We start from the raw sequence: 16,783 nt of genomic DNA, 5'->3' as shown, positions 1-16,783 counted from the left end.
TTTACTAGAAGGCAACAATCAAAATGAGGGTGATTTAGCTGCCTCTTTATGGGCTCAAGACAAGGCAATTTATGCTTCACATCTCTCACTATTTCACCAAGAACAACTTTTGACCGCAAAGAAGAAAAAGTCCCTGGGAAGAAGTCAGCCTGAAATTAGTCACGGTTCCTTTTTATTTGAGAGCATACATTTGCTGATGCAGGAGGTTTTGATCAGCCTCCTTAAGCAGAGGAGGCTGTCAGCAAAATAACCACCAACATTTCCAAATAGCTTTATTTTCCTACAGCTATGACATTTCTCTAATTAAAAGATGTGATTAGTAATCTCATCTGAACACAACAAGGTGATTACCTAGAGATAAGGTTCAACAAATCTCTTGAGATCAGTACAGCCTCTTACACATATCCTCTGCAGTACTCCTGCCAGATCAGAGGCTAGAGTGAGGTGACTAACCACAAACCTGTTTATGTGCTGGGGTCCTTGTGGAGCTAACACTGTGTCAGTGACCCCCTAGGAACAACCAAGCTGCTCTTTCCACAGAAACCCAAATAATACGTTTCTGCTGTGAGTGGCAGGAATTTGAGGAAAAGTGGCATGGAAAAAGGTAAAACCAGGTTAACAGTAACTTTTTCTTGAGTTATGTCATCAAGATTGTACTTTGCAGTACAAAATTAAGGAATTCTATGCAAGTTCCTTTCCTGTTTCTTGCTCTTCTCTTCAGGGAATAAAGAAACATTAGACCTATCTAGGGCAGGGCCTATTAACAGCTTGTCTCTCTGATTTGAGCACATTATCCCTGTAAAGCAAACATCTGAGCAGCATGATACATAAAAAGGTAACCCACCTCCCTGTTCCTTTCAAGGGTCAGTTCTCTTCGTGACCTCACTGCACTTGCAATCCCAAGTCTTCTGCATATCCCAAGTCTTCTGCATCAGATACTCATTATCTCCCTCCCATTCTTCTGCCTAGGCTCGTCCTTCTCATGCTGTGCTTTAAAACAAGAAAATCTTCCTTTTGGCCTTGAAATCAGTAGTTGCTTCAGGGAAACAGTACATTTTCTGTCAAATGGCCTGTGAAAATTCAGGCTGCCTTGCATCTATTAATCTGCCTGTGTACATCAGTAGAACTGTTAGTTCTGTTTCAGTATTACTATAAGACCTTAACCACAAAAGAGACAGCAACTTTTGCAGCAGGTAGGTAGTGTGGCAATTTCCAGTATTTCTATAAGCAAACTGACCCTCACCCTGAATTCTGTAAGTTATCTTCTCCTTCCTCGATTTTCTCTTCCATCCTTCATCATCTTAGATACGTTCCTGCCTGCCCTAGGCCAAGTATTGCCGCCTTCTCGAAGACTACATCTCACATCAGTGCCAAACTTGAACATATTTGGGCAGAACCATGATAAGGACAGCAGAGCTTATTCTCCAGAGCTCTACTTCAACTATCACATGCTCAACAATTCACATGGAAGTCCTGCCTCACTGGTTAGAAATTGCTCAACTGGTCCCCAGCTCGAGCAACTGTTTTGCTCACTTCTCCCTCCCTTTCCCTGCGATAACAACACCACAACAGAAACACAAATTTTTACTTGGATCTTGGCCTTATTCTCCAATTTTCTTCAAAAGGAATGGATGCTTGGATGAGAAATGTGCCACTTAAATAGAATTAATTCATTCTTGGTTTTAATGTGGATGGTAATACTGCCCTTATGCTGTGTGCTGTTCAAAAGCTAGGAGAACCAATCTCCAACAAGACGACCTGGAAACCAATGAATACTGAAGTTTTAAATATAACTCTAACGTTTCCAGATGTTTGTCACCTTTGACATATGACTCCACTATGGAGATACGGGGTTATTTTGTCTCTGATAATTAGCTATCTTCCCAGTCACCTTTCAATAAGGAATCCATTTCATTGCATTAAGAGATTTAGCTTACTATGGAAACAGTTATTTCATATATTCAGCCAATTTCTATTCCACAAAACAGGCAGAATGTAGCTTTTACACAGCAACATAATTCTTTCCTATCCTGAGGAGAGGCACCCCTTCATCTCCATTTGGGTCCTTCCTCAGAGGTTACACGATAGCTCAGTTCAGAAAGCTTCTTATTAAAGCAGCAATTTTACCAGTTGTGTGCTTAATACAGTCCACATAGCTGGCAAAATAAACAGTGGAGTAACTTAGGTCACTTATCAATATGTATTTCCAAAGTCCTTCAGTGTCATCTACTCTTCCATGGGGGTTTTGCACGTGAAACCTAGTCTGTTATGCTGTGGAAAGCTTCCCTCACGTGAACACACTTTGTCTTTTAGATCTTAATTATATATAAGCTTATGAAAGGATAATTTGGTTCCTTTTTCCTCCTTGATATTTGACAATTTTTACCTCCTGCTTCATTTAGTTTTTACTAGCATGGCAGAACTAACACGATCCTCAAGTGACACAAATCAAACCCTAAGAAATTTAACAGTAGGGTTGTTTGTCCAAAAAAAGTCTCCAAGTACTTAATTTGTGTTTGAAGAGGTGCTTTCCTCAACATGTCTATGTAATAAAGCAGCTTACACATCTGCCTTGCTTAATATTATATAGTGAATTAATGCATTTCTACTCCCAAAATAACTCTGATGTAACACAGTAATCCAGTGCAGTCTGGTAAAACTAATGTCATCTCCTGTCATCCACCAAGGCATTTAATGAAAACTTTACATAAACGCTAAACAATGACTTAATTGAGCTAGGATCAGGCTTGATTGAAGCTGCCACAAAAAGCACTCAAAAACTAGGTAATGCAGCATTAAAGTTGCCTGTGCAACCCTTATTTGTCAGTGTAGCACACACGCTGTAACACTCAAACTGTGCAGTGCTTTTCCATAGGACTCCCTACTTATCTCTGTACACGTAATGGACCTCCTGTGGAGATGAACACTGATGCCCAGCGATTGAGCTTATTGTCTGTTGAACCTCTGTCTTATTTATTGAGGAAAAGGAACAAAAGAAGGGATCACACAAGTAAGGACAACAATTAAGGCAGTAAAAAGCCACACCGGAAAAAGATGGCTATCCCTCCTCCAACACTCATCTCTCCTGTGGTTAGGCAAGTCTCATTAAACTAGGAGAACCCAAAGCAGCCAGTTTTGTACCCCACCTCTGAAGCTTTGTAGCTAGAACAGGAGCCAGAACACAAAGTACTAGCAAAGGAGGCCAAGTGGGAGTGAGATTCCTACCCCAAGTACTGAAAACACTCCACAAAGAAACAAAGCCTAGAATACTATGTTGGCTGCTCAAGACCATAAAAAACCTTCTTCTTATTCTCTGCTATACCAACACATACAAAAGCTGCAGCATATGCACAGAAGGGAACCAGCTCAGGCAGCCCAGACAACTTAAAGGCTGCCCATTGAGTGCTCTGCCTTAGTATCAAGGTATATCCATCCTTACCTTCCCACACTCAAATGCAGGGCTCTGCCACTTCCTTTTCACTGCCTAGAGGCCATCTACAGCATTATGGAGAGCAGCACCTTCTTGCTCTTTGAACCCACTCTTGTTGCCTCAGCGGACATGAACTGCAAGTCACGTCCTGCTCAGATTCTACGTCATGAACTTGCCTACAAGCAGAAACATCACAGATTAAGTAGCTGCCCAGCTAAGCAATTGGTCTTTCAAAAGGTTTTTACAGCTTTAACTTTCTAACAGTGGTTAACACAGTGGGGACAGCAACATGGACAAATCCACTTCAAAAGCATATTCTAGAAAAATGAAACTTTAAAAATAGTAGTTCTCACGCTTTGCTATATAACAATATATTCCATAAATATAAAGTTTAAATTGGCATATTGGTATATACCCATGACTGTAGGTAGTCAGGTCATTTTGCTACAAACTGTTCATTGCTTTAACAGATACATTGCTGCTTGGAACAAATACTATTTTAGTAATCAAAGACACCAAATTGGTTCAAAACAACCTTGCAAAAACATTCTCAGGCTCCTCTGGAAAACCAAACAAAAAGAAAAAGCAAACAAGAGCACAACTATTTATACATCTGCCAAGCAAACATTTTACAGCAGACAATATAGTAAGAAAAGGGAGGGTATTAAATATAAAAACTAACCCTGCCATCTTGGGGGGTGGAGGGGAAGACAGTTACTGCTTGAAGTTAATCTAATCAATGCTACCATTTTTACCCATAATTTCCTATTACGTTTACTATATTTGTAAATACATCTATTTTAATAGTAACATTTGTTTTTCTGACAAAGTCAAAGCATTAACTATATGTATTTCACCTCTCCAATGCAAAGCTTAGAATTAGGTATAGCATCATGAAAGAACTTCTCTTCACTGGCAGCTGGCAAACACTAAACCACAGAGATTCATTTGCACTGGCCCTCCTTCATCAGACTGGAAAAGGCCAGTTTTTAGTTAGCAGCATTGTGTGGGTTGCCCCCAGTTCCCCCAAAAACGTACAGTGTTGCTCCAGGGAGAAAGAAAGAAAATTTGCTTATCTTGATTTTCATGGCACTACTGTCATCATCTAAGGACAGTAATCTAGAACACTTTTGCATATGAAGAGTTTTTCCAATATTGTCTTCCATTACACAGATTTTAAACACCCTGACAAGCTTATTTTTTCTTTACCACAAAGGAAAGCTGATAGCTTCCAAACTGGGGTTTGTGGCAGGGCAGAAAGCAAACCTTTCTGGACAACCAAACATCAATTCTTAAATGTTCAGGTTATCACCACTTTTTACATATGGGTCAGACAGAGCCAAATTTACTGCTTCTTGAAGAAACTAGGGGAAAAAAAATTACTCCTTTTAACCTCACAGATACTGGTTCTAATAGCTACCGGCTTAAAACTGCTGTTCAGCAGAGTCAGGAGATACCATTTCCACAGAGAAGCTCTTCAAAACAAACAGACAGAAAAAACAACCCACAATCCACTTTTCCAGGGAGTTAAACTGTGCTATAACAATAATTATCAAGAGATAGTCAGACTTCTCAGTGCTATTTAAGGCACTGGAAAGCCACCTCACAAGGCCTGACGCAAGTCTTCACCTGAAGTTGTCCACTATAAAGTTTAATGCAAAAAAAACCAGAAAGGGTTACACTACTCAGTTATGCAAGTCACAAAAGTTCAAATTTAGATTTATATTTAGTTCTTCAATTCCTACCCAGAGTTCAACTCAGTAAACTGATCTATTTTTAGCTTTTGACTCTTTTGGACATTTCCTTCCTTCATCTGTGTAAATGCGTCACAGCTTCTCAAATGTTTCCCTTTGGCAAGGGAAGGATGCATCTGACTCCAAGCTTAAACAACAAAAGTTAACACCCACACACACACCGAGTAGTTATTGTTGGCTGAGTTTTACCCTTGTTCTGAGTTAAGGATAGGCAAATTTTACTCCAGTCCTCGCATTGTACTACAAAAGATACTGCTCTTTCTGCACTGACAGGTAACAGCATGTCATGGCTATCCACTGCAAGGATCACCACTAGCCAAATCATATTTTATCACTTTCTTATAAGCAGGCTTGACTTGGCTCTGCTGCCTTGATAATTCAATAGACAAACAGTAGAATTTTCCCATAATGGGAACAGAAATGAAGTTCACGTTTGTAACTTTCTGCTCAGCCACCGAGGCAAGAAATTCAGTCAAGTGAGTGTCCTTGTTTTCCTTCCACTACATTTGGAGAAGCTGGTCTCTTAATTTTTATTTACTTATTTAATATAAAGCATTAACAAGCCAATCAACAAGTTACTAGATAAGCCACTATGGCTGACCTCATCTTTCCATCTGAAAAGGTGCCACTGTCCTAATAAATTTTAGTTTGGCTAGCCTTTGTTGTCCTTACAGAGGCCTGGCTCATATAATCCCCTGTCAGTTAAGCAATGCAGAGCACTGATTTCCAATTTTGAACTTTGCAAGCCATAGTAAGTTCAAGTCTAACAACTATCCTTAACTGCAGAAAACAACTACTTGAGGCACACAAAGTATGACTTTAAGGGGTGCAAAGCAAGAGCATTAGCTACTGCTGTAACTGTCCCATTTCCATTCTTTTAGGACCAACCTGATGTGCAATATGCAACCAAAATGGACTTGCTAACTAACATCAATAAACCAAATAAATAAATGAAGACAGGGACAAAAACTTAGAGATTAAAGCTTTATTTTTTAAAAAACAAAAATCATGGCTGTTCAGTTTCTTCAGCAGAGAAATCATATCCTATTCTACTTCCCTATAGTAACAGACAGAAGGAGGCCTCTAAAGATGGGGTTTCACATCTTCTTAAGTCTGATCTTCACCACACTATGTACTATCAGCTTTTGCGTAGAATAGGACAATCCAGTCAACTTATATTTCAATTCACCTTGATTTGCTGACAGCTTTCTACCTTTCTTCTGTGCCTTCAGCTGCAGATACCTATTCTTCTAATTCCAGAAGAATTACAAAAGGCCAAGACATTTCAACCTTAGCCTAAATTTTTTTAGAAGAGGGTGGAGCATTTTTATGATCTCAGAAAATGATATCATCTTTGCACTCAATGCTGCATAACCCAACATGTCCAAAAGTCAGTGGCATGATAAACATTTGGAAAGTGAAGGACTTACTACCTTAATGCTGGTAGAAAATTATATCCAATAGTGTACAGCCAAGTCTACACAATGGGTACAGCAAAGTCCATTTGGTAACATAAGAGGTTAGCCAAGTAATATTTAGTATTTAAACACTCCATTTATTCTAACTCACTTCTTGGGATGTTCTTGATGTATTCTCCTGCTGTTCTTGATGTGTCCTCCTTTTATTATCTGGGCCAAGTTTTAAGAAATGTCACCTCATTTCATCCCAACATTTAACATCTGCTTGGGCTCTGAAAACAAGCAGTCCTCAAGACTTCAACATTCGAGACTTTTCTTTTTTCAAGAAATCTCAGCAATAACATTTCTTACTGTTTGATAGCCTCAAAGTTATTTACCAGCTATGTGACCATCACAAAGCTTAGTGAAAAGCCTTTGACCAAATGCCTTGACAAAGTATCTCATAAGGCTGCAGGTTTCACTGATGCACAAAAATGCAGGAATTCAGTATAAAATCTAAAGGGTTTGGATTTTAATTCACTGTTTTATGCAAGAAGTACAGACTATATAAAAAAAAGTAGGTATTTAACATGTCCTTGTGAGCCCTACTGGCTGCAGTATATTTCCCTGTTCATTTTTAGCACTTACGAAATCTCACTTCGCTATGACCCCAGACCCTCAGCCTCTAATTGCTAAACAGTTATGTACGAAGCTAACCACAAAAATCACTACTGGTTGTTTACACAGTCTGCAGACACCTCATGAATAACTATTACTGCTCATACAGGCACTAAGACTACAAGGAAACATGAGTAATTAAGCTCCGGGTAGTTTCACAGATGACTAGAACACATCGGGATTACTCACAATAGCCACATTCAGCGCCTGCCGCCCAGAATACTTTCTCCAACTTTTTGTTAAAAAGATTCATCATGCAAACTCAAGTTTTCTAAGCTACACAGAATATTTAGTTTGACAGTGTATACATGCACACATATATCCCCATGCACACTGGTAAAACAAACCTTCCCGAATCTCAGCCTCATGTTCCGACTCTGTTACACAAGCTGATAACATTAACCTGACTCTTACACAGATTTGTAGGAATTATCTGAGCACTCTGTTGAAATACTATACTATAAAACATACCAAAGCAAACTACTGGCATATTTTGAGTGCTGGAAGCCTACATTTTTCTTCCTATCATTTACATCTTGCTTCCTTATCATCTTAGGCCCTGAGAGATGAAAAACTTAAGGAATTTTCTCATCTCCCTGTAAAGGTTCCTTTTTCCTCTTAAGAAAAAACCCACCATAATTACAAAACAGTAATACTGATTTCAGTTCTTCAGTAAGGTCCAGGTTACAAAACATCACATTCAAAATACCAGCAAGATGCACAGTTCAGCACTGCTCAGCAGGAAAACCTGTTACATATTTGCAGTGTTTTTTATTAACCAGTGCTACTGCCACTTATGTATGGCAGTAACTGTGATACAGAAGATGAAACAAATTTGACTAAATGATTTGAGAAGACTCCACTCAACAACCTTGGAAAACAACCCTATTTTTTAAACAAATGCACAAAGACAATTAGGCTATCTCCTCCTCTGTGCAACCACAAGAGGCTGGGATCAAAAGCTCCAGTTTCAGATGAGTTAGAGCAGCTATTTGGCAGAGAAGCCACTGGGAAGGGCTTTGTATCTTTAAAGCAGAGTCTTGTCACTCAGACTGTTTGGTGAAACTTTGTGGACACTACTCATTTATGACCCTCCTCTTTGTATATCAATATAACAACCTACTCCAGAGGCTGAAAATCGGATGCTTTAGTGTACTGTAGTGTCTACTGCTAAAAGCACTTGAGTTATTCCTTGTCATTTCAATTCCTCCTCCTCATTACTGGGTAAGTGATCTGTTTTCTCAAAACAGCAGTATCCTTCCTGAAGGAATATGACTCAGCTTTGCAGATCATCAGTATTACTTCACCAGTAGTCTACTTTTTGAGTTCGCTGCACCAAGAAAAATGTTAACTTAAACAAAGATCCTTCTCCAAATCAAGCAGATTTCTTTATGAGAACAACCAAGTAGATGCAACCATTTTAGTCATTAGATTTAAAATAGCGTGCTACGACCTTCAATTTTTTTTTTATTTTACCCAGTAGCTTTTTTTTTTTTTTTTTTTTTTTAGGATCAGACTTGGTTCTCACCAACATCAAGCAGAAAAATCATCACCCACTTTCAGAAGAATATCCCTCAACCACCAGTGCATTTCCAAAGTTTCAATGTGTCTTTCCTATTTTAACACTTTTGCTGACCAAACAGCTATTTCAGTGATCTCACCTCCTTCTTCAAGCTGCAGACCAAAATCACAGTGCAGTTTCACCCTATTAATAAATTGACCTAACAGTCTGCATCTAAACAGGCGCATTTGTTGACACTAGAATTTTTTTTTTAATTTTTAATTGAAAAAGAGTAGAGCAACATTAATATTTTCTCTTTATATTGGGGTAGCAGAAGTATTTCCAGTCTTGGTTCAGATTTTATTTACCTAGATGGTCATTTTACATGGAAAAGCTTTTGGAAGCCGCATGATATTCCAGGTTGAAATTTCATACCTGTTTCTGCTACGTTGCTGTGAGACATGTTTAATTGGAGAGAAACCACTTCTTTAAGAAACATTTACTACCCACCTTGTCTACACAGTGACCAAGCTCCACAATTAATGAAAGCCTCAGCTGCACAAAGTCTCTTCTGACTTCGGTCAGCTCCTTTCTGAGCACATCAGCACTTCGTGCCAGCTCAAACGTACGCCCCTCAAGAATGGACCTGGCTTTTCTCTAACTCCCATTTACCTTCCACTCCAAATGTGCATTTAGTTTATCGACTGTCAGCTATCACAGATGTTACAAGTAATTCTCTGTCCCCTCTTAGAAATATTCATGACTTCTGCCTCTGACTCTTTCAAACACACCCTAACCTCTAACTTTCTCTATCCTTTGCTATCCCCAGAGAAGTTTGGCTGTTCCACACTAAGCCAAGTTGCACAACAGCTGCTGCATTTCACACTGAAGTACTCTGTCCTCATCTTCATTGTCACAGGAAACGTCAATCCAACAACACTATTCCCAGAGTAACTTCTCCGTTGTAACTTCATTGTTTCTGTAGTTACTTTTGTTCTGCATACTGCACATCAGCAACTATCAAGTTGTGACATTTCTCTATGGTGTTTTTCAAAACATCATTCCCTCTCTCCCCTCCCCCCTCAACCATCCTATTAAAATGGATGCTGCTGGAACTGGATTCAAAACTTCACAAGAGGATCCACCACTTCTTCAGCCCAGGTCAACCAGTACTAATGACAGCAATACTGCTGCAACCTTCTCACTGACTAACGCAAGCCAAAGGACAAAGTAACATTCCTGAAAAGCCACCACAACACCTTAAATTTTTTGTTATTTTTTTTTTTAATACAAATGCTGTTGTCACTCTAAGCTGCGTGAAAGAATGGCCAACTTGTTTCATACCTTACGTTCTCTGCATGCTCACCACTTCTTAAAACCCCCAAACACACCTCAGCTCCTGACAGCCACAGGGCCAAGAATCAATACTTGCGGAGGACAGCATGGAAATATCATGTGGGGTACCACCAGTGCTGCCTGCCAACACTTCACTTTTGGCTTCGCTATTAGATCATTTTTTGTTAGACATTTGTCACTACTCTGTAGCTACTCCAACTGCCACGCCAAGTAAGCCACACAACCACAGCTCTGACTACCTTCTCTGTAAGTTAGCTACTACACATCAGCAGCAGATGGATGAACCTTCTTAGAAAGGCACTATCTTAACTTTATACATAGTGTGTTCTCCTTCATGGATTTAAGCTGAAAATTGGGCTTGTTTTTCATGTTTGATGCCTAATATGAAAGCTATTTTGCCCATGTTCTAAAAGCTAGCGTGTTTTTTATTAGCAGTATTCATGAAAAAAAATTGCTGCCTTTTAATAGTATGCTTGCTTTTTCTTTTCCATGTGATCTTTCCCCTCCCTCTCTCTTTTCTTCCTGCTTTTCTAGGAGACTTTCTCTACTACAGTAGCATTTTTAATGTTGTCTACTACAGGCAGTCAACTTTCCCAGCCACTATCACACAGGACACTAATGTAAAGCAAGCAAGGCAACAGTATATAAAATAATATGGTCAGGAAGAAGTAAAACATAGGTACTCCCTGTAAACTTGAAATAGCAAATTTCTGATTAAAGTTTTGGTTTTTATCTTTACAGTATTATTCGTTAAGTGATGTTCATGAAAACTAAGCAAACCACACAATCATTATTTATGAGAAAAAAAAAAATCAATCATCTTTTCATGATACTCATTAATACTTCCTATATGGTCTCAGCTACTCAAGCAATTATCAGCCTAGGCTGCTACAGGCAGACTTGGTTGAACCCAGACTGATCCAAGTCTCAAGTCACTAGTACTTGCAGAAGTCTTCAACTACATGTCCATAATCACAATAGATTTCAGCATCCCGTTTTCCTAAAGAACTCACATGGACATTTTGGTACCTACACATATATCTCAAAACAAAGTTTTAAATTCTCTTATCATTAAGCTTACGTTAAGAAGCATGTACACAAGCAGGAAAGAGTAAGTGTACGATGCTAGAACCAGGTGCTATTCAAAGCTATTCTGGCTACCAGCCTGTCCGCTGACTTCACCTCGGGAGAGGTGGCACACTGAACTCCCTACTCGGGACGCTCTTCTCCTCCAGACCCACATTCATCTTATGGACATATTCCTCCTCCTGAGAAAGGACTGCTGCCACCTGCATAGATTTGTTTTTAGATGGAAAATCCTCCACCTTTTTGTTTTCCCAGATCAAGTGACGAAGTACAATTAACAGTTATATTCAGATTTGACCTGGCAAAGCTTGGGTAGTTATTCACCCTAGTGACAAGACTTCCAGGGCCTCTTGTTTTTCCTTTGTTTTTCAAACATCTCTGTTTCTCCAAAAGGTCCCTGCCTCTTGCTCAGTATGTAAATTGTGTTCCTTCTGGAAATGTGGCAAGTGTTCTCATAAACAGGTGGTGATAACACGAATCTCTTCAATGGCTTTGAAAACTGTATCATTTGTCCATACATGAATGAAGCTATGCACAGTTTGCAGAACCCACTCATACTAAATGTATCTAAAGGAAATAATTACATCCCCTTTCATCGCAAAACTGTGAAGAGTTATCAGTCGATAACTTGGGGTTTTTTTTCCACTAAGACTTATCACAGTCATTTATGAAGGCACTTGCTATACTGTCTAGCCAGGAGTTGACTGACGTGCTTACAAGCCTTTTTCTCTGCATCCTTTGGTATTCACAGATTTCTCCGTCATCCCAGAAAGGTAAGTTTAATTACAAAATGTATGATTAATATCTCTTTTACTTAGATGAAAAAAGTTCTGTTCTTTATGCTCAAAACCAAAATTCATTAACTTCAACCAGCAAAAATTCTTTGGTTTGGAGGACACTGTTATAATAGCATGATTTAAACCTAACAGACAGCCCTCATTCTTGCATCCTAAAGATGTCAGTTGACAGTCCCCTTCCCAAAGTATTGAGGACTCAAAGCTGCAAAGATGAAGATTTAAGCAACAACAACAACAAAAGAACAACAACCAAACAAAACCTCTGTATGGTTACTGCCCTATAAGCCATGACTTGATGGCAGTCCCTCAAATTCAGCTTTGCTCATGTTAGCCATTTTCAGCCCTTCCGAATACATAGGATTTTAAGTTGAAACTTGGAATACATTTTGAAAAGTTTTATCTTAATACCTTTTCATACAGAATAGATCTTGTCTACTTAACACATGTATTAAAACCCCTCTACCCAGCCACTTACACTCTGTGCCACTGAGTTTTCATACAGCAATAGTCTGTTTTTCCATAATTCTAAGAGATTTTTTTAGTCCTTTCAAGTCACGCCAGTGCACTTTTTAATAAGAAAAAAAGCAATGCTTGTCTATACATCTCCAGCTCAAAACATATCCCTTCTGTCAGTTTACACAGTCATCTCTAATCTCCAATTTACATATAGGACAGAAAGGCACTTCCTACTACCACTGTGTTTTCTCCATCAAAATTTAATCACTTTGCTTGGCACTCAACTCTGCTTCTTAGCAGTTTTACTCTTAATCCTGCCACAAAGAAGGTGACAGATCTAACAAGGTGTTCCTGTCTTTTCAACTTCAAATAATGAGATTTAGATACCAAATAGATAATGGAAAGTAAGCTACCTCAATTTCTTCCAATTCCAATAACGGGATTCCTCATTCAAATTCAAGACACAATCTTTATGTTTTCATACTACTACCTCACTTCCAGTTCAGCTGCTTTCTTCACATTTCAATTGCAACTTATTTCCACAACAACTCAGAGTGAGTTTACATTTACATAACCAAAGTGAAAACTGGAAACGTACACGTTTCAAGTGATGTGAACCTAGCTGCTGTTCAATATCCTAACAAAACATCTTCCAAATAATGAAACTCCATTCTTTAGGCTACTTTAATTCTACTTCAGGCTTAGTCTTACAAAAGGACAGGAGGAAAGCCAATAACCCCACTGGCAGCTCAACTGACCAATTCAACTAACCTAAGATTAGAACTGATTGTTTAGGCAGGGTTTTTGTTGGGTTTTTTTTTTTTCCTCCTGGAAAACACTGTAACATTTTTACTCTTTTTCTCTGTGAAGTAACAGCTACAGCTTTGCTGACATTCTCTGCAAGTGACAGGAAAAAGGAAGCATTTGTCATTGTAAATACTGTAAAGAGAAAAATATTTTGTCTGCTCCCACGTACACCAAATGAAGTTTTTTGCTTGTTCATTGATCGCTGTGTCCATTGTGTTTCACTGAAAAAAACTGTGCCTCCTCTTCAAACAAAGGGAAGCACCGGAGATCTCTTAATAGACCCTTTCCTTATAAAAGAGTGGACCATGTACAGAGGCAGAGTTTGAAGAGCTCTTCCCACTACCAAACACCAACAAGAGACACCAGAACATTTTCCAGCGTATGTCACAGCCCAGGCTGAACCAGATAACCTCCACATGTAAATATGGAAATGAGAATGCCAGTTGTTAAATACGCTCTAGGAGTTTTTCGATAAGCATTTGACATGTCCTTCTACTGCTTTAAGATTTTCGGTTGCTGCAAGACTAAGCTCAGTGCAACTTCCTTGTTATCAGAAGTTATCAGTATCAGAAGTCATCACTGCACCACTTACAAGCTTATCAACTCTGTGTCATCCCTCTACCCACACATAAATGTGGAAGTTGACTATTAATACAGCTGGCAGGGTCTTCCAAAACTGCAAGATTACTACACATGTACCCATTTGTAACTACACTACGCAGATTGGAAGTCTACTGTTGTAATCTGTCATTTTGCTTTCAACAGGATTTTTTCCTGAGAACAACAAAGCTCCGTCCTTCTTCCACGACGAACCCCACCAAGGCCAGCATCCTGACTAGACAAGGAGTTTTGCACTCGTTGTCATGTGAAACAGGCTGCTGAGGGAGCGTCAGGCCCTTCAGAGGGGACGCAGCCCCCTGTTCGGACCGTCTGTCCAAGCAAACACAGCTCTGAACCCTGCTTCAGGGATGCCTGCTGCAAATCACACCTCCTCCTTCACCCTCGTTAAATCAAACACATTCAACAGCAAGCACTGACCGCAAGCAGCACTGATTATGCCGGTTCCCACTTCCCTCATGGACTTTCCTTAAAAACCCAACTAACACAGCTTTTATTATTATTATTATTACTACTGCCATCATTATTATTTTTTACACACGAAATCGGCAATCCCTCTCATCTTTCCAGCGGTGAGTCTGCATTTTCCTTGCTCGCCGCTCCTTTTTAGGCATCCAAACGGAGCAAGTGCCCAGCCCTGCCCTGCCGCCCCGCCCGGGAGCGATGGCCGGGGGTGCCCGGGGGCCGCGGAGCCGCCGGCGGAGCGGAGGGAGGGAGGGAGGGAGGGAGGGGAGGAGCCGCCGCCGCTCGTGGGAGGGCAGCCGGCACCGGAGGGAGGCTCAGCCGCCGCCGCCGCCCAGGCTGCCGGCAGGGCTCCGTCCCCGCCGCCGGCGGTTCGTGCGGCCCGGGCAGCCCTGCCCTCCTCCCCCCTCCGTCCCCGCCGCCATTCCCCGGGGAACAACGTCTCGGTGGCGGGGGCAGCCGCCCTCCCCGCCCGGTTGCGTGCCGAGAGTAAACATCGAGAGAGAAGGCGGCCTCCATTTTTTTTTATCCCGGCAGCCTGTCAACAGGCTCCCCCCCTTCCCCTCCCCAGCCTCCGCACCGAGCCTGGCTTCCCAGCCCGGCAGCGCCCGAGAGCCGCTGCCGCCCCGCCTCACCCGAGGCACGGACACCCCTCAACGTGGGCTTCGCTTTTTGTCTTTTTCTTTCCCTTCCCGCTATAAACACCCGCCTTCAGTGCTGCCCTCTCCCACCACTGCCCTCGGCCGCCACCCAGCAGCACGGCACCGGCGGAGCGCGACCGGAGGCGCGTTGCCTTTTATAGCGGTGTCATCCCTGCCTGCCTCCCCGGGGGGCCCCGGCCAGCGCTGCCCGCTCCCCGCAGCCCTGCGGCGCGCCGCTCCCCTGCCCCCGCTCACCTCCCCGCCCCTCCGACACCGAGGGCTGCCCGGACCCGCGGCGGCACCTCCGCCCGCGTCCCGCCGGGACATTTTCGGGGGGACCGGGTCCGCCCGGCGCCAGGTGGTGCCGCTCGGCCCCGGTAACACGCCCGTTATCGGGCCGGCATCGGAGGGAGAATCTCACCTGTCACCGGTGACACCGCCTCGGGGCAGCACCCGGCCCCCGCACCCGGCCGGGCCGGGCCGGGCCGCCCGCCGCACCCGCTTTCACGCCTCGTTTCTGCCGGCAAGGGTGGCGTCCCGCCCGCAGCAGCGCCCGCGAGTTGCTGGGCCCGAGACGAAGCCCCGCTGCCCCCCGGCACGGGACGCGGGGGCTCGGCTTTCTTCCCCGCTGCCGCCCGGCCAGGCCGCCCCTGCGCGGGCCGGGCCGGGCCCCGCACCGCCGCCTCCCCGAGGAACCGCGGCGGCGCCCCGTACGGACGGGCACAGCCGAGGCGGCCCCGCCGGCGAGGGGAGGGCGAGCCTTCCCCGAGGCCACCTGACAAAGCCGGCTGCCCTCGCCCCCTCTCCCAGCTCCGGGACGAAGACGTCGCTTCCACCTTTCGCCGCCACCTCCAGTCGCGGCCTCGCCGCTGCCCTTTCCTTCCTCCCCGCCCCCCCCCCGGGGACGGGGCCGCACTCACCGGATCGGAAGAACGCCGCGATGTCCGCCGAGTCCTTGGCCGCCTCCTCGGCCCCTTCCCCCGCGCCGCTGCCGGCCGTGGTGGCGGCGGCGGCGGAGGTGGCGGTAGCGGCGCTGCTCATGGCTGCTGCGTGTGGCGGCGGCGGCGGCGGCTCCTCCGGGCGAGACCCACCGCCAACCCCACCGCCCCCTCCGCGGGTCCCGGCTTCACCTCCGGGCGGGAGCGGCCGTTAGGGCGGCAGCCGGAGCGGGCGAGCGATGCGGGGCGGCGGCGGCGGGCGGCCACAGCGAGCGCAGGGACATGAAGGTATGTGCGGAATGGCAGCTCCGGGAGCGCCCACCCCCCGCAGCCACCTAGGAGGCGGCGTGTGCATGCAGGGAGTCAGGGCGGGCGGGCGGGCGGCAGCCGGAGCGCAGACAATCGCGGGAGGAGGAGGAGGAGGGCGACGACGACGGCATGGGAAGGGCCAGCAGTCCACGCAGCCAGCAGCCGGTGGGCGGAGAAAGAAGGGACGTTTCCAGCCTTTTTTTTTTTTCCTTTCTTTCTTTTTTTTTTTTCTTTTTTGAGGGAGCGAGGAGCAAGTCGGAGGAGCAGCAGCCGCGCTAGCCGCCGCGGTGCCGGTGGCCGCAGCAGCCGCCGTCCTCCATCTTGACTGGGAGGAGGAGGAGGAGGAGGGTGGGAAGGGGGAGTCGGGAAAGGAAGCGAGTCCCCGCCCGAGGAACAAGGGCGGCGGAGCGGGGGGCGGGGGAGCTCGGGTGTCTCCGGATGCGTCCGGCACCGGTCGGGACGGGGCGGGGCGGCGCAGGACGTCAGCGCTCCCGCCGAGCCCGCTCCCCATTGGCTGGGGCGCGGCTGCCGGGGGAGCCCGCCGGGCGGCGCG

General features: G+C 44.2%; 1 protein-coding gene across 1 annotated transcript in view; it reads right to left on the bottom strand.

The window, feature by feature from the left end:
• The window catches only part of TRIO (trio Rho guanine nucleotide exchange factor), a 263,091-nt gene extending 246,532 nt beyond the window's left edge, over window positions 1-16,559 (bottom strand). Inside the window, 1 exon segment of the mRNA XM_050890693.1 lies at window positions 15,904-16,559. Coding sequence (XP_050746650.1) covers window positions 15,904-16,024 — 121 coding nt within the window. The 5' untranslated portion in view covers window positions 16,025-16,559.
• Window positions 16,560-16,783: the final 224 nt, after the last annotated feature.

Source organism: Gymnogyps californianus, chromosome 2 (assembly GCF_018139145.2).
Source record: "Gymnogyps californianus isolate 813 chromosome 2, ASM1813914v2, whole genome shotgun sequence".
Classification (NCBI taxonomy): Eukaryota; Metazoa; Chordata; class Aves; order Accipitriformes; family Cathartidae; genus Gymnogyps; species Gymnogyps californianus.
The sequence above is the reverse complement of the archived record's forward strand: the minus strand, read 5'-3'. Positions and strand labels throughout refer to the sequence as shown.